This window comes from Jaculus jaculus, chromosome 1 (assembly GCF_020740685.1).
Source record: "Jaculus jaculus isolate mJacJac1 chromosome 1, mJacJac1.mat.Y.cur, whole genome shotgun sequence".
NCBI lineage: Eukaryota > Metazoa > Chordata > Mammalia > Rodentia > Dipodidae > Jaculus > Jaculus jaculus.
In genome coordinates, this window is record NC_059102.1 from 135,219,118 (window position 1) to 135,238,435 (window position 19,318).

The following is a 19,318-nucleotide window of genomic DNA, read 5'->3' on the forward strand; positions in this document are numbered from 1 at the left end:
GGGAAGAATATATTTTTATAAACTCGTGCCTCCAGCCCAAGCAATATTTAGTTACTCGATTGTATTTGGTATTTGAATATTACGAGTCCCACAATTTTACTCACATTGGCCCCATGTCATGGAATGCTTCTTCAGAAGTCCAGCTTTTTCAGGCTTTGAGATAATTCAGTGTTTAAGGTCACTTGCTTGCAAAGCCTGTTAGCCTAGTTTCAATTCCCAGGCACCCATTTAAAACCAGATGCTTTAATTAATACATGCATCTATAGTGCACATGCGGTGCTCTATGTCCTGGCGTGCCCATACTCATATCCTCTCTTTCTCCCTCTTTCCTTGAAAATAAATACATCAATAATTTTTAAATTTTTTTTTCTACTTTTTTCCTCTTATGTCCCTTTCTGAGCCACTCAGAACCCAAATCAAAACTGAGCATTCTTTTTGAACTCACTCCAAGTTCCTTTCCCCCTTCCTTTGTTCCATTGCTGTGTTCCCATTTTTTCTGCAAGTTTACATTTACACTTTTATCTTCTCATAGATCCCTAAAGTTATGGCACTTTCATCTTTCTTTGATTACCCAGTAGCTGGTCCAAAGTTTACCATTCCACCCTGTATTCCTTTTATTGTTGTAATGGATGCATGACAGAGCAATTAAAGAAGAGTTTTTTCTTTTGAATATAATCCATCATGGTGGGGAAGTCTTGGCAGCAGGAGCTCGAGGCAGCTGGTCACATTGTATCCTCACTCAGGAAGCAGAGAAGTATGAAGACCGGTACTCAGCTAGCTTTCTTCTCATTATGAAATACAGGATGCCAGCCCATGGAATGGTGCTGTTACACTTAGTATGTGGCTTCCCACCTCAATTAACCCAATCTAGAAAATTCCTCAGAGATTTGTTTTTATGGCAATGCTAAATCTTATGTTGACAACTGAGATTAATGGTCATTACATCAATCCCAAATCCCATATGTGGCACTTAGCTTCTTGATGCTATGCCAAAACACCTGACCAAAAGCAGTTTATGGAAAGAAAGAGTTTATTTCAGGATTACAGTACTGAGTGGAAGCTTCATCATGGTAGAGAAACCTGGCCCTCTTCAACACACATCTGTGGCAGAGAGAACAGCAAGAAAAAGCTAGCCCTGAATGCACTGTAGGACTGGACTCTTCAACCCCCAAATCTGACCCCCAGCAACACATTTTCTGTAGCAAGCTTCCACCTCTCAAATGCACCACCAGTTGGGAACCAACCAGGAAGCTCTGTTACAAACACAAAGGTAAGGGGATATCTACATTCACATTCAAAGGATGATACCATATGGATCATTCTACCAGTACTATTTTCTTTCTATTTTGTATTTACTAGTTTCTCCATTACTTTTCTTCTTTAATTATGGCTATATCTGGTAAACTTATAAAGTCCTTGAAAGCCTTACTTTAAAGAAAAATTCATTGCCTATTAGATTCCATCTCTGGTGGAAAAAGTGGAGAAGCATTGGCTAAAACACTTTTGGTCTTTCCTCAAATACTCTCCAGACTCTTCATATTCCTTCATGTCCCATTCATGCCTGTTCCTCCCCCCCCTCCCCTCCTTTGGTTTCTTCAGGTAGGGTTTCATTCTAATACAGGCTGACCTGGAATTCATTATGTAGTCTCAGGGTGGACTTGAACCCACAGTGATACTCCTACCTCTGCCTCCCAAGTGCTGGGATTAAAGGTATGTGCCACTATGCCTGGCTCTCATGCCTGTTTCTTTTAATGAATCTTTACATCTTACTGAGCTGTTTGGAAGCCATTTGCTGTCCCCTCTGTGAATTGCTACAGTCATTTTGAGTCTCCTTTTTTTAAATTTTTTGTTCATATTTTATTTATTTATTTGAGAGTGACAGACACAGAGAGAAAGACAGATAGAGGGAGAGAGAGAGAATGGGCACACCAGGGCTTCCAGCCACTGCAAACTAACTCCAGACGCATGAGCCCCCTTGTGCATCTGGCTAACGTGGGACCTGGGGAACCAAGTCTCGAACTGGGGTTCATAGGCTTCACAGGTGAGCGCTTAACCACTAAGCCATCTCTCCATCCCTGGAGTCTCCTTTATACCATCAGGTAGCTTCTAAAACTGGATAAAACTGGATAATATTATCTTTTTATCTTTGCTCTTCCTGCTTATCTGCAGTCTTTGCAGACTACTCTGTGAGGCTCTTCTCCTCATGCTGCTTAAATATGAGCACTGCTTATTGTTTGTTCCTATTACCCCTGACTTAGAGATATTTACCATGTGGTCTCATTCAGATCAAGAGCTCTTAACTACTATTATACTACCACATGGATTGACTATTCCTACCACCATTGCCTACTGGAAATCCTGAATTGAATGTCCTATAGACACTGACACCTCAAACTCAAGTGCCAGAGAGAATTTGTCATCATTGATATCAGATCCATTACTTTTACTGTTTCTTATTGTGAATGGCCCCATCACTAATTCTCATCACCAAACCAGACCTGGGAGTCATCACAGGCAGTTCTCTTTCTTTACTATTTTCTCCAGACACAAAATCTTGTTAATTTTTCTCATCTTTCCCCTTTATCCTTCAACTATGAGACAGCATATCAAAACCACATATAACTTAGTTTATTTTATTAGCTCTGTCGTTACTCCTCATGCCCCTCTAAATCTTTCCATTAGCCCTTACTGTTGGACTAACCTATTAAAAATACAACTGTGTTGAGGGCTGGAGAGATGGCTTAGCGGTTAAGCGCTTGCCTGTGAAGCCTAAGGACCCTGGTTCGAGGCTCGCTACCCCAGGTCCCACGTTAGCCAGATGCACAAGGGGGCGCACGCATCTGGAGTTCGTTTGCAGAGGCTGGAAGCCCTGGCGCGCCCATTCTCTCTCTCTCCCTCTATCTGTTTTTCTCTCTGTCTGTCGCTCTCCAATAAAAAATAAAAAAAAAATTAAATATAAAAAAAAATACAACTGTGTTGGAATCCTTCTGTTTGAAAACCCCAAAAGGGATACACTCTATCATTCCATGGGGCTATTCCTAGCTCTTGATTTGTACAGTCAATTCAATAAATATTGATTTAGCATCTTTCACAGACTGAGTCCAGATACTACATATTCATAGAAAGGGAAAGAAAAGAACTTTGCCTTTGATAACGTACCAGCAGTTGGTAAAACTATGATTATAAAATAAGGGACCCACATCAGCTCTTGTTTTATCCTTTTCTATCCTGCACTAAAAGTTTCAGCTATACTAACCCCTATCTCCTTTTTATTCTTTTCCCCATTCCCTCCTCCTGGCCTGGTATGCATGACCCACTTGTTATTACCTACAGTAGACTTTTTGTCTTCTAAGGTCTCCAGGAAGACCTGCTGGGGACCCTGGCATGGAACTCCAGAACATCATCTGATTTTTCCATAAGTGGTCATATCCATAATATACTGTTTGAAAGTCTTCAATTTTTTTCTAGTTTATGTCCTAGGCTTTAAGATCCAATTGAAATAGCATGGACTGAATAGATATTTGTTGAATTTTACCAAACTGGAACAGAATAAAACTCTAAAATGTTTATTCACTCCCCTTTTGAAAGATCTCCTGCTGGGACTACTGTGGGAAGAAAGCTCAAAAGGCAGGAATTTAGATTTTCACATTTCTAAATATGACTCCAATGAAATATTTATGAAGGAAAAGATGCTATACATAACTCATGCTTATATTGTTAATTTAAAATGTAATGCTAAGATCACAAAAAGTAGCATTCCATATTTTGTCAGTTTTTATTCAGGCTTCCATGGCCTTTTCCAGATTTAATATTTCCAGAATGTTACCTCACAGTGACTTACCAGCCTTTCTCTTCAGTACATTTGTGAAAGTCCATGATTGTCAAAATAAGAAAAATCCAGCTAACAAAGAAGTATGTTCATAGCTAATGCATTAAAGGCCTGCTGCATAGAACAAAGAATTAGGATAGGGTCAAATTAAGTTCTACTAATTTAGATAATGCAACATTTTCAGATCATGTGACATTGTGAACATAACTACATGCTTAAGGATCCTCATTTTTAGCATCTGCAACATGGAGATAATGTGATTTATCTGACAGACAGGATGGTCTATGAATTTCATGATATGTATGGGTCATGAAGTTATGAGAAAGTTTTAGGCATGGTATCTAGCAAGTAGTATGTGCTCAATAGCCTTTCACACACCCTCACAGATGTATTCAAAATATAATATGAGCCCTGTATCATCTATGATAAGTTTGGAAAATGGGGATGTACAAAGTAAGGACAAGGGAGAGAATCAGCACAAACACTAAGCCATAGGAGTTTTTACAGTATTTCATTCAACCCTCCTGAGAGAGAAGTGGATGGGATGAGGGAAACTTGGGATATGAAATACTTTCTGATTTCTTGATTTGTTTGGAACAGATGGTTTGGTTAAGAATGGGGAGGTAAATGGTAGGAAAATTCTTCCATTACTGTGATTTCTGACCATCTGGCATCAGTGTTCTCCAGCTAGGCAGACATTAGTGCTAGCCTTTTTTTTTTTTTTCCCCTTCCCTTCTTCCTCCCCCTACCCCTTTTCTTTCCTTGCTTTTGAGACAGCATTTTACTGTGTAGCCCACGGTGGTCTCAAATTCAAGATCATTCTGCCTCCACATCTCAAATACTGAGACTATGTACCACCATGCTATCTGGCTCTAACTCTTACTCTAACTCCAGCTCTTCTTAGTGACATTTTAGAGATATCAAAGCTTCTCTTATGAATGATTCTTTCAATGTGGGAAAATATAACTCTTCACAGCTGCCTCCCTGCCCTTGTAGATGCTTGGCCAGTAGTAGGACAATTTCAGTTTCCTTTTGCAGGGACCCATCCCCACTCTATTTTTTTTTTCTTGGTGGGGGGGGGGAATCTTGGACAACCTCACCTTGCTTTCTTTTGCATGTGGCCCATGTCTAATCTGAGGGCTATGACATATTCCTTTTACCAGTGTGTTAAACACTTATTTCTTTGCTCTGCTACCAAGTTTCAGTCTGCCTCACTTTCAATTTCTCTCTTTTTAGCAAGTGTTTTTTTAGGTTTCACTGGTGTAGTTTGGGCAGCACTCTACCATGTTTCCCGAGGCACTAAGTACATTGAATTTACTGATTGAATGCTTTTGGAGGTGGAAAATACTACCCTTCTTACTCCTTGAGGAGTTTAGAGGGTGGGTGGAAGCGTTTTTCACTGTTAGGTTCCACTCAAACCCCTCTCCTAGTCTCTTTGATGTGGGCAAAAGTTTATAAATTTCCCAATATGCATTTTGACTACCTTTTTGGCAAGTTCTATATGGTGATCACATGACTTTCTTTAGATATGGCTGGTACCTATAGTTTGTGGGGCTTAGCTGAAAGCAGAACTGAAATAGCAGCATTTAGAAATCCTAGTTAACCCATATCTGCACTCTTAGAGGTGCTCATTCCTCTGTTACTGAGGAAACGGAAACAGACAAGTTAATTATATGCCCAAGCTCTCAGTTTTGCAGGTCTGTATTTCCATGTGGGGTTCCAGCTGGACATCCAGGTTTGAAGTGAAAGCCTTGGTGATTCTACCCTCTTGACCCATGGGGTACAAGCAGGGACTGGGTCCTGACTTCAGTTGTAGTTATGAGCCCTAGTCATCCAGGCAGCTGGGGAAGGTATACCCTTCTGTCCTTTGATCCAGAATGTGGGAGTGAATCCAGTAATCCATGCAGAAGGCTCCAGAGGATAAACTGGGTAAGAGGGCTTCTGGAAGGCTATTTTCTCCATCTCATTCACTGAGTGTGTGCCTCAGATGTAAATAATTTATAATGGCAACAGTTAGAGAACATGCTCTGCTTGGCCTAAACCCAATTCTCCTAATGTTACTGCAGGCTTATAGTTAGCCCAGTTCAGCCAAGGGCCTTATGAGCGCTTCGCGCTACAGTCTATGTCTGCATTCTGTGTAGATAAGACCATCACACAGGAATGGACCTGTTACTCTTCGATGGTCTCAGGGGCTCAAGGGCAGCACTGAGATAGAACCAGCCTCATATTGCCAGGTTCTAAACCCCAGTTGCAGGAAATTCCCTTTATGAATCTTCCAGAACAATTGTCAAATGCGTGGTGGAAGAAGTTCAAGGCTATCTCTGTTACGAGCTGTGGCCCTGGAACACAGTGTGTTTATATGTCTACTGTGTGTTTCTTGATTTTGGAAATAGGAGACAAGTGGACGGTGACTCAGCCAGCTTACAAGGGAGAGTGAACAGGGCTCCCTAACATTCACAGAACTGTGAGATATGCATTTGACCTTTCTGAACACAGTCATCAGACACAAGGATATGTAATAATCTCTCAATGACCAAGGGTATTTAATAGTCATCATTATTTATTGTGTTAAAATTTCTAGCAGAAATAAATATTTTGATAGTAAAAAAGAAATGAGCCAAATTCATTCTAACATCCTTTATATAGCCCAATGCATACAAAATATTAGTCCAAAATGTAATCACTATCAATAATTAATCATGTATTTCATCCCACAAGTCTCTGATATCTTGGGAATGTCAACTTTCTACTATAACATGTCTCTACTAGAACTATCCACATTTGAAACACTACATAGCCACATGTAACCTATTGCTTTAGAATTTGACAAGCCAGGTTCTCATTTTTACTTAGTAATCTTTGTTAATCAAGGTTCAGAAAGGTTAAATAATTAGTGATGTTTCAATTACTCAAACTTTCTGAACCTGTTTCCCTTATGGTTCTTATATAAAATGTTGATCATCATTTCACTCTTTTATGGTTATTGTCACATGATTATGTCACCATTGCAGTTCCTGGCACAACACTGGTACTCATTTAATACTTGAGTCTGTCCTCAAAATGACTTCCACTCTGTGCTCCTTGTGGATAAGGAAATGCTGTCTTCCCTGTGTTGGTAGAACATGAACTCAACCCAACTTTCTTCCTTCTCCCAATGATTCCTGACCTCCTTCTACACTGCTCATTTCTTCAATTCCCTCAGGTCTTGGCCCCAAAGTCCCTTTGCCAGAGATGCTTTCCTGAATACCCTGTGTACAGAGTACACACACTCTTCTTCCCCTCTGACCCACCTTTTTCTTAGTGTCCTCCCCACCACCTTCTAGTTACTGCCCTTGTCCTCCAATGAAAAACTGAATCCTCCCAAAGGTCTTTTGTAAATTGTTTGTCTGGCTTCTATTCTTCTGCTAGACTTCCTTCCTTTCTCTTAGTGTTTATGGGCCACAGCTTATATTAGAAACACTTCTAAGTGTTGTGAGCTTGGGAATTATTTTATGCACATCTGTTAAGTAGGATGTATGTGACTATTTAGGGAATAAACCTGTATCAATATCTAATATAGACTTCATTCTGACAACAGATAACTTGAAAGCCCGGCACATAGTAGATGGTTTATTATTGTTAGCTGTACTTCACTTATACTATCCCAAGCCTCCAGTAAAGTTAGTGTTGCTCTTAACTAAAGAATGGAATTCACAGTTCTACTTAACATGTCACATGATAACATGTAGTTAATAACCTACTAATCTTTGTTCTAACTCACCAACTTATACAATTCTATTAAAAAGTAGTTTGCAGAAACTTTAATTTTGCTTTTAGCGCTTCACGGATTATTGTGATTTTCTAAGTCAACAGAGATATGTTCTAACATCTTCCATGATGAATTCATCTCTATTTGCTGCAATATAGATGTATCACAACTCCCAAAAAGGAATGAGTTAAAATATAGCCATATATATATGCGCATGTTCTTGTCAAGACATACAGAAGAAGGAATAATGTTCCTAATAGGCAACTAGATGACTGGAGTCACAATTTGACATTGGGTCATTCTTTATCAGAAAGAAGTGGATTAGAGTAGGATTTTTGGTCCCTTTAATATTATTTATTGTAAGGGGCTGTCCAATGCAGGGTAGGATGTTTGATAGAAATCCTGGTCCCTTAGTTCTGATAATTAAAGATGTCTTTGTAAGGCAAAATGACCTCCACTTTGGAAGCACCAATTTATAACTTTCAAATTTTAGCTAATGCTAGAATTGTAGGCTGAAGGCTTACTCTGTTTTATGTACATACACATCCACATGCACATAAACACATACCACACTGCTGTTAGATGTGCTGTGATGATCTCCAGCCTGTTTCTTCACAGCAGCAGCTAAGTTTTCTCTCACAGCTTCCCACCTGCTCCCAATCAAATAGAAGCTCTGTAGAAAGACTGTATGGGTAACAAACATGCTGCCATTCAGGTATGTTGCCTCTGACTGCGGGAATCTCTGAACATTGCCTCCACCCCTGTTTGCCACTCTGGTGGGCTCTGGCAGATACACTTGGCAGCTATAACCATCACAATTCTACACTCTTTACACATGTCTTTGTTTTAGGCTCAGAACAGAAGTTAAGGCCACAGCTTTTTTCCAGCTCACTTTTTGTACCCATGCTTCCCTCCTTTGCTTTGACCACTGGGACTTACAGCAATAGGCAGATCTTTGTAGCAACTTATAATAAAATGGTGTACTTGGGCAATTGAGGGAAATAGTCAATTGTGCAAAAATCTATATCTCTCTCACCCTGATTTTTTTTTCTTTCATATATGCATTGGCATCCATCTTCAGCTGGCAAAATAGCCAAATAAGTTGTATTTAATCATGTGTGGAGATGGTTTTGCAATTGACAGAATGTTTATGTCCTCATCATATTTTTAGATGGCATATAGAAAAATCTAGTATCTAGAGAGGGGTCATGTTTGTTCATAGTCACATGGCTAGCCAAGATGCGAAACTGTTTGCTTATGCTTCCTGCAAGTTAAAGACTCACAGCTCAATAAACAAGGCAGACATAAAAACAAAGAAATGCAAGACAATCAGTGCTGACATACAATTATCAAAAGTAAGCTGAGTGGAAGGAGGAACAATTTTTTTTTTTTTATAAATGAATTGTAAAGAAGAAATGACCTCTAAGGACATGACCTCAGCTAGCTCCTGAAGGAAAAATAGGGTTTGGCCCAGCCATGGGAAGAAAGTAAACAAAAATAGTCCCTAGTAGAGAATTAAGTCAACACCACCAGGATCAGCATTAATTGTGATCATCATTATCCCCCTTATCCATTTGTGACGTTTACTGAGCATATACTATATCCCAGGAGACTGCAGGATGGACTTTACACTGCTTGTATTATTCCGTTGTCATACTTGTTCCAAGAGTATATGCTTTTATTAATATTACATAGCTGAGGAAAATAAAACTCAAGAGCTTAAATAGCTCTCACGAAACAGTACTGTTTATAGAGTGACATTTTTCTTTCATTATAGAGAAAGGCAAACTCTCAGAGTGAGAAGGTGGAGGTCCATCAGTATCTGGTAGGCTGGTACAAAGGCTGGACATAGCCTTGTGACTTCTCTTTTATGCTTCCCAGGGGGAAAAAAAAAAAAATCACTTCACCACCTAAGGTCTCCCTTCAACTTTAGCATTTGTCCAGGGCAGCATCAGTGTACTGTGACTCCCAAAAAAAGAGGTGGGCAAGATCTATTCAAATTCTTAGCCTTTAGGGTTCCCTCTGAAGACAAAGGGCCCTTGAGTGCAGATGAATTTGTAATAGATGAATTGGGGGGGGGATATATGTGTTTGGGGTTTAGGAAACAGTCCACAGATCTCTGTAGAAGTGTACTCCAAGCAACTGTGAGGATTCTGTGTCTCTAAAGTAGCCAGCCAAGATAGCCAGGATGCTAATCTAGCCTAAGACTTTGTGCATTCATCTGGCAAAGCAAAAGCAAAAAGTGAACTCAGTGTCTGTGTGAAAGGAGCAGAAAAATAGACTCATTGAGGGCTGGAGAGATGGCTTAGTGGTTAAGCGCTTGCCTGTGAAGCCTAAGGACCCCGGTTCGAGGCTCGGTTCTCCAGGTCTCACGTTAGCCAGATGCACAAGGGGGCGCACGCGTCTGGAGTTCGTTTGCAGAGGCTGGAAGCCCTGGCACGCCCATTCTTTCTCTCTCCCTCTATCTGTCTTTCTCTCTGTGTCTGTCGCTCTCAAATAAATAAATGAAAAATGAACAAAAAACAAAAAATATTTAAAAAAAAATAGACTCATTGAGTCCCAGGTTGTGAGAGTCAGTTGCTAGTAAGGCAGGAGGTGGGGTAGATGGTTGTATCCTGTCACCATGCTCCTTGCTGGCTGTATGTGAATTTGTTTCTGCATTAATTCATTCCATTCACTTATCACGTATCTCCCCCGCAGAGCCATATTGTACCAAGTGCTGAGATGCAGGTACTTAGACATGTCCTTAGTTTACTAATGAGAAAATGACATCTCTCTGAGAACAAGCAGTCGGGATGCATTTACCCAGCATGCACACACTCAAGCAAGGCAATTATGTGGGCCCAGGTCACACTAACTTTGTGACCTTAAAACATTCTGATGATCTACTGATGAAGATATGTTAACTTTTTCTTTTCCATTGTCTTTTCCCTCTCTCTCTCTCCTTCTTCTTCCTTGTTCCTTTCTTTTCTTCATTCTTTCCTCTATAGGACTCCACAGAATGGAGCAAGAATGAGAGGAAAAAGGCCGGCAGAAAAGCATGAACTGGAGGTTTGTTGAGCTCCTCTACTTCCTGTTTGTATGGGGCCGTATCTCAGTGCAGCCCTCCCACCAGGAGCCAGCTGGGACAGACCAACATGTCTCCAAGGAATTTGATTGGCTTATTTCAGACAGGGGCCCTTTCCACCACTCCAGGAGCTACCTATCCTTTGTGGAAAGACACCGTCAAGGATTTACAACCAGATATAAAATATACAGGTATGATTTAGGCTAAAAGAGCCCCTGCCTTTTACTACTGTTGTGCTTTGTGGGGAAAGGCTTGTCTGAGATCTGGCTGTTTGGAGAATGACTGGGTCAAGAGACTTGACACAGGCTGTTTTATTGTGCTTTTTTTTCTAATCTTTGCATAAAATATTAGCAATGATAACATCAAATTACCAGTATTTATTGATTACTTATATTCTGGTACTTGGTAGTTAGACATTATCTCATTTAAACTACTGATTATGTAATATTGACTAAGGTTGTTTGATCACATTGACATCTAACTGAGTCTCAATTAGGTTAAATAATATTATTTTTAAAGTCAGAGTCAATAAATGCTAGAGCTACGATTCAACCCTAGTCTTGGTAATTCTTTTGTTCAGCACATGAATCTAGTATCTTTCCCAAACATAGTCATGACTTCAGAAAAGAATAGATATGTTCAATGGACAACCTTTTTTTTAAAACAGGTCCAAACTGGTTCTTGGCTGACAGTAATCCTACATGATTATAAAGGACTAAGTTGTGTACAGGAGAGATCCTCTGAAGGTATGATAAGTGACTTTAGTTAATAAGCCCACAATCAACAAATTAACAGGAGTAAAACTAATTATGTACATACACAGGGACTCCTAAAAAGTTTGAGATTTGAGAAAGGAGCAGATAACTTCAGTTTCTGTAACATTTTGACTTACAGAAAAGAACCCAGGATCTCTGAGGGGTGGTGTCAACATAAGGTGTAGGAAGTCCTGGAGAAGAAATGCATTGGGGGAAGGGCCTTACTGTTTTCTTACACAGATAAAGTAGTGTTGGTAACAGACTCTTTCTCAGAACATCCCTTTAGAACATTAGGGATAGTTTGTGATAAAATCTGTCTGGGCCAGTATCTCCTGTTCCATCACTTAATCTTCCCTTGTGATGAAATTTCTGGGGAAGAGAATCCATGGTAATTAAGCTACTGTTTGAGGGATCTGTCTGTAGACACATAAGGTAACTTCAGAGAAAATCCTGCCTTGTGCTTTAGGGAAGAAAGGGGAGCCCGGAGAGGAATGTGGGAGCAGGTGGCACTACCTTTGGCTCCATTGGTTCAAAATACTGAGAAATAATAAATGACATGCTTTCATGTTTTCTGAGCTTCAACCGCCCAGAGTATTTTTTCTGTGAGCTTTTCTTATTTTCTACACTCTATTTAATCCTGATAACTTTAATATAGCCACAGTGCTGTAAATTTATCCCTCTGTAATAGGAAGCATTCTTATTATTTATTTTTGTGGGTGGCATAATTATGTGTGTCAGTGTGTGAATACAGGTGCTCATGTGTCATAGTATGCATATGGAGGTCAAAGGACAGCTTCCTGGTCAGTCCACTATCTTTCCACTTCACCGGAGGATGGGTTTCTCACTCTGGGTTCAGTGCTGTTCTTTGCTGTACTTGCCAAGAGCTTCCAGGACATTCAGACTTCCTCCCATCTCCTGTGAGCTACAGGGAGCTCTTGTTCCCTCCATGGCTTCCAGCTTTTCATGTGGCCTCAGGAGATTGAATTCTAGTACTCCAGCTTGAATGGTAAGCACTATCCACTGAGCAATCTCCCCTGCCCTAAAAGTCATTTTTATTTAGAATGTTTTTGAGTATACATACACACACACACAACATAGTCATGTTTGGGTCTTTGAGTTTACCTTTGCTATGTCATTGTTATATACACGCAATAAATAGTGTGGATTTGCATAAAGCAGAAATATCTGTGTAGGTTTTTTTTTGGTAAATGTTAAGAAACGAAAGACAGATTCTTAACATTTCTGAGCCAATTATATAGTAAGTGACCAAAAAAAAAAAAAAAATGATGCAAGGAGGAACCTTGGCCTTAGGTCTTCTAAGTCATTGATGTGGAAAGTAGCAACCCACTTTGTGGAAATATGTGTCCTGAAGAGAAGGATTGTGTGGTGTCCACCAGCTGCAAATGCTTCTTGTCATTCCATTCAGAACATTTGAATTCTGGTGGGCCCACAAATACCTAATTCTCTGTCTATGCAAAAGTTAATGGATAGCCAAGCGTGGTGGTGCACACCTTTAATCCCAGCACTCGGGAGGCAGAGGTAGGAGGATCACTGTGAGTCCAAGGTCACCCTGGGACTACATAGTGAATTCCAGGTCAGCCTGGGCTAGAGTGAGACCCTACCTTGAAAAACCAAAAATAGTTCATGAATAAACTTTCTATGGGTCCTGACGAGTGGTGAATTACTTGGTGAATTACTGAGAAACATGGTACTGAGTCTTATGAAGTGTGAGAATGTAATGAAAAATGATTACAGGGAGAATAAGTGAAGGAAGTATCTATAAAAGTGAAAAATATGCAGGCATATCTTCACTTCTCCTCTCGAAAGACAATAATCTCAAAGTCAAACATTATGATTAAATCAAAGGACTTCCTCTGGGGAGAATAGTTACCTGCTAAATTTTAAGTTAGGATCCTTAAAAATGTTTCTAGCAGAACAGAGCTATATTGTTGGAGATAATACATCTACCAGGATTGGACATAAACATACAGCAGGTATGGATATAAACATAAATGAGGTATGGGTGAGGAATACCCATACCTGCATATATAAACTAGGTATGGGTATACACAAAAAACAGGTATGGGTAACACATAAGCCAGGTGGGTACCCACGTAAACCAGGTATGGGTATACACATGAACAGGTATGGGTACACACGTAAACTAGGTATGGGTGCACACATAAACAACTTATGAGTAAACATGTAAACCAGGTATGGGTGCACACGTAACTCAGGTATGTGTACACATGTAAACCATGTATGGGTATACATGTGAATCAGGTATGGGTACACATGTAAATGACGTATGGGTATACACATAAACCAGGTATGGTATACACATAAACCGGGTATGGGTATAAATGTAAGCCATGTATGGTGCACACGTCAGCAAGGTATAGGTATACAAGTAAATCATGTATGGGTATACATATAAACCAGTTATGGTACACACGTAAACCAGGTATGGGTACACATGTAAACCAGATATGGTTATATACATAAACCAGGTATGGGTATACACAAAAACTAGGTATGGGTATACACATAAACCCAGTATGGATATACATGTAAACCAAGTATGGGCACACACATAAGCCAGGTATGGGTACACATGTAAGCTACGTATGGGTATATATGCAAACCAGATATGGGTATACACATGTTGCAGTCTGGTTCGCATTGCTGGTAGAAATCACCTAACCAAGAGTAGCTTCTGGGAAAAAGAGGTTTATTTTGGCTTCCAGGCTTGAGGGGAAGCTTCACGATGGCAGGGGGAAACGATGGCATGAGCAGAGGGTGGACATCACCCCCTGGCCAACATAAGATGGGACACAGCAACAGGAGGGTGTGCCAAACACTGGCATGGGGAAAAACTGGCTATAAAGCCCATAAGCCCTCCCCCAACAATATACTCCCTCCAGGAGGCATTAATTCCCAAATATCCATCAGCTGGGAACCTAGCATTCAGAACACCTAAGTTTATGGGGGACACCTGAATCAAACCACCACATTCCGCCCCTGGCCCCCATAAACTGATATCCATACATGATGTAAAATACAATGCATTCAGTCTGACTTTAAAAGTCCCCATAGTTTTTTTCATCAATCCCAATGATGTTCATACATCCCCATAGTTCAAGATCTTTTAACTGAGCCGTAATACCAAAAAATAACCTCAAAAAGCCCATAATGGCACAGAATATTCACACTGCAAAAGATGGCAATGGGCATAGCAAAGAAACATTCAACCAATACAAGATTTAAAACAACAAGGGCAAACATCAAACTCTGTAGCTTCAAGTCCAGCAACTCTAGCCAGTGACAAATCTTCAAGTCTGATAATTCTAACCAGCAACAAGTCTCTGGCATTCTAATTCCGCCCCTCCAGCTAGGGTACTCACAGTCCTGGAAAACTTCACCGGGGCCGGCAGCTCCTCGGCAGCCATCTCATGGTCCCGGCATCTCCACTGGGTCTCCACTGCAAGCCACGGTTCATCCTCATGGCCCCATGGGGTCTCTATGCAGGCAACCAGCAAACCTGCTTCACACTGCCCATGGCCATTTCCAAAACACAAGACCGTGTTGCAAACTCAATGACCCTCTTTCCAGCATTTCTTATACGCCATGATACCAGGTAGGGTGCCAGTTTGTTAATCCAGGGGGGAATAAAGCAGACTTTGAAGAACAGGACACTCCTTGATCATTCAGGCCCCTTCTAAAGAGTCGACATTCTTCTTGTTGCCCCAGCGCAGGTCAGCTAGCCCAGTTTCAAAGGTTGTAATTTCTCAGTTGCAGCTGAATGGGCAATAGTTCACCCAAAGATTTTCCTTTCTGTGCCATATCCCTCTGCATACACCAGTTCATTTCTATGCAAAGCAACCCTGCACAACTTCTTAGGACATGGGCACAAGAGCAAGCTTCTCACACAAACTGCTAGCCCAGTCCAGGCAAAAGCTCTTTCTCACCCTCATAAGCCAAACCTCGTAGTCCATAGTTCTTACTGCCTTCAGGTCTTTCAGCTCTGACCAGGATAGACCATCAAGCTGTACTTACAGCACTGCAAGGCATCTCTTAGGCCAAGGTTTCAACTCCTTCCACATTCCTCTTGAAAATCAGCTTCAAAAGACTGAAGCCACATAGTCAGGTGTCTAGCAGCAATCCCACTCCTCGGTACCACTTTACTGTTGCAGTCTGGTTCGCATTGCTGGTAGAAATCACCTAACCAAGAGTAGCTTCTGGGAAAAAGAGGTTTATTTTGGCTTACAGGCTTGAGGGGAAGCTTCACGATGGCAGGGGGAAACGATGGCATGAGTAGAGGGTGGACATCACCCCCTGGCCAACATAAGATGGAACACAGCAACAGGAGGGTGTGCCAAACACTGGCATGGGGAAACTGGCTATAAAGCCCATAAGCCTGCCCCCAACAATACACTCCCTCCAGGAGGCATTAATTCCCAAATATCCATCAGCTGGGAACCTAGCATTCAGAACACCTAAGTTTATGGGGGACACCTGAATCAAACCACCACAACACATAAACCAGATATGGGTACACACGTAAGCCATGTATGGGAATACACATAAGCCAGGTATAGGTATACACATAAACCAGGTATAGGTGTGTAATGATTGCTTGAAGAACAGACGACTATGAAATCCTTTTCCTGGAGAGGATGTAGCTGTGAGACTTGGGTCATGATAAAAATCATTGAGATCCAGATACCTTATTTTGCTTATTATTTGTCAAATTTTAATGATCTCTAGGTTTAACATATGGTTTTCTCTTCCATTTGAGCCTTGTAAGGGCACTTCAAGGTTGGGATCCATTTAATTCATATTTTCATTTTAAATCTCACTTGATGAACAAAAGTCATGTAGCCAAGAAAAGTCACAACTTGGGCTCAAAACCAAGTGATCAAAAGTCCAGAAGCACATTAATTAACCTCTAGAACTGAAAGCATCTAGATACTCATTCCAGTCTCCATGCCCTAGTCTTGTGACATTAGGGAAACCTGCCTTCTTTCCTGAATCCCACTTTCCTCATTTATCAAATCAGGGTTGGATGAAGATCAGTGAATTTTAACCTGTGCTCTGTGAAATGCTAACAACTGATTATAGTAGCCATGGAAACCATTGTATTGTTGGGCGAACACCCCAAGGGCCTACCAGGCAGAATCCCTTCTCCTCTATTTCCCATGCAAAAGGAAGATTTACATCTGTTTCTGTGTTTAGTTTTTGCATGGGCTTTATGTTAGATTTGTAAGCAATGTTCCAATCACCCAATGAGCTGGTCTCTACATTTCGTTCAGCTCTACAGTTAAGTGTAAGATTTAACTAAGGTCACATGATTAATTAAGTAATGGTGTTTAACAAAGAAGCTAGGCCCTTGGCCATCTAGTCACTCCATCTTTTCTTTATTTAATCCTGAAATAGTTATTAGCCAGCAGTTTGAGGCTCTACATTGTATTTAGGGCAGATGATACAATGAGGAGTAAAATAAATATCATCCTCCCTCTCATAGGAGAGGTTGAGAGCAATTAACTATGCATGCACACACATAGATTTTTATACAGATTAGGTGCTACAGAAGAAAAATTCCAGGAGAGATATATGTGGGAAATGACAAATTATTTTTTTAATGTCTTTATTTATGGAAGAGAGACTGAGAGAGTAAGAGAGACAGTGGGCACACCAGCGCTTTTGTCACTGCAAGCACTCACATCCCAGGCCACATTGTGTGCCTGGCTTTACGTGGTACTGAGGGATCAAACCCATATTGCCAGGCTGTACTAGCAAGTACCTTTCACTGTAGAGCCATTTCTCTAGCCCCAAAGTGATAAATTCTATAAATATTTGACTTGGCTTTTGTCTTAGTCTGCACATGAAAATGCATGCAAATGGCTAGTCAGAGACAACATGCATTAGTCCAGTTGTAGGCCAACTAGCTTGGGCTTACTGGGCAGTCATCAGGTGATTCCTTTTCTGTGGGGTGTGCCATTTTGTTGAAACACTGCCTATGATGTTTGTCTTACTGTGTGCTAACATGCATGCAGATTAGAAACTTGACATCGCATCCCAAAAGAAGGGCTTTCCTCCCACAATGCCTTGTTGCCTGATGGTGCAAGGATGACAGCTCTTCTGAGATGTTATAGACCTTATGTCTCAGCCATTTCCCTCTGCCACAGAGTCCAGAGGGATCTATCTGCAGGCTTCTGAGAGAAACCAAAGGAAAATCCCCCTCCTTCAGGCAGGCTAAGGCCATTTTATTTCTCTTGCATGCGCACACAGAGGCTCGCTTTAACGTGTGCAGTCTTGGTGAGGATTCACTGCCAGTGGAAATGATGAGCCACTGTCAGATCCCGAGCACAGCCCCTCCATGTTCTTGCACAAGCCCAGCAGTCACATGGCCACATGACGTACTTTGAGTGAATATGGTACATATTGTCACTTGAGGGAGCTTATGAAGGGCTTGGGCTAAGGAAAGCCAGGAGAGCTCATAGAATATTCTGCTACTGCCTGGGTTTAGCGGCAGAGCCTTTGACCTTGGAATCAGGGAACGTGGACACGTCTCACCTCACCTGGCTCCTTTCTGAATACTTCGGCCAAGGAATGGAACCATTTGAGGGTGTTTCATCATCTGTCCAACAGAAAGTTAGCTGAGACAGTCTTCAGGATCTTTCCCTTCTCCGAAACTCCAAGACTCCTTGAAACATTGTCATTTTTAAATGACAGCATGTCTACTTAGAGGGGACTCTGGGCTTGGAGTCTGGATACTCAGATTTTATTTGATTTCAAGTCTCATTTTAGCTTTCTCATTTTGGGCAATTCACCCAGAGAGTATATACTCACCTATAAATTCAGTTCTTTTTATTGGCGATTACAAAAATAAATAATACTATGTTTCTACACACATCTCAAAATTCTTCGTCTCAAAGTCTGGAGTTGGTACAAGGAATAAAAGCAGAGGAAAAGGGAATAATCAAACAATTATCATTACATAGATGGGAATGACCCTAGCAGATATTCAGGTGACAATGCATATTCTGCCTATCAAGTTGAATGAAATGCATTTTATATAAAAATGCTTTGCACAATTTAAATTATGTCTGGAAATTTTGATAAAATATTTCTAATGATTTTGCTTCATATTAAGAGAACACACTCATTATTCATTGACTAATGCTAACTATTCTGTGAGGGAATTAGTGTTATCTTTCCATATTATGAATGATAATACAGAAGTATGAAGAGGCTTAGCATATTGTCCACATCACCCAGCTTTGGATCCCTAGAATTGGAATCTAACAACAAGCATCTGGCCCTCTTCCCCATGAGCCCTTAATATACTATGTTGTCTGTCCATTGGTTTATTATTCAATATTCAAAACCAGTTAATACTAAGGGATTTCCTTTGACAATGGGAAAGCTGGAAACTTACTTAGTGTCAGTTTTGTCATCTGTAAGATAAAGGTTATTTTAAATGTCTGATATGGTTGTGATGAGGAATAACTTAAGTATTAAGTATAAGGAACCAAGAATTTTATAGGCGCTTCATAAATTTTTGTTTCCTTCTCCATTCCAGAAGGTGAGTGCATTACTGTAAATTATTTACTTTTTTATGATAAATTATAAGTGAGTTTTGTTGGAAGGTCATTCTTGTGCTCCTAATCCTTTTATGGGCTTTAAATTATCTTTTTATAGTCTTTGAGCTCAACAGTAGTTGAATTTAGCGATTATTTGCAATATGATACTTTGGTTGATTTTTCTTTTTCTTCTCAGTTTGCTGTTGAGACAGGTTGACATATAGCCCAGTCTGGCCTCTAACTCACTGAGTAGCTGAGGTTGAACTCATGAACCTCCTTCTTCCACCCCTCACATACCTGGATTACAAATATGCACCACCATGCCCAGCTACA

General features: G+C 40.6%; 1 protein-coding gene across 1 annotated transcript in view; it reads left to right on the forward strand.

Moving 5' to 3' along the window:
* The window catches only part of Brinp1 (BMP/retinoic acid inducible neural specific 1), a 199,711-nt gene that overhangs the window by 37,783 nt on the left and 142,610 nt on the right, over window positions 1–19,318 (forward strand). Inside the window, exon 2 of the mRNA XM_045142268.1 lies at window positions 10,568–10,835. Within this exon, the coding sequence (XP_044998203.1) occupies window positions 10,618–10,835 (218 nt within the window). The 5' untranslated portion in view covers window positions 10,568–10,617. The remainder of the gene's footprint in view (window positions 1–10,567; window positions 10,836–19,318) is intronic.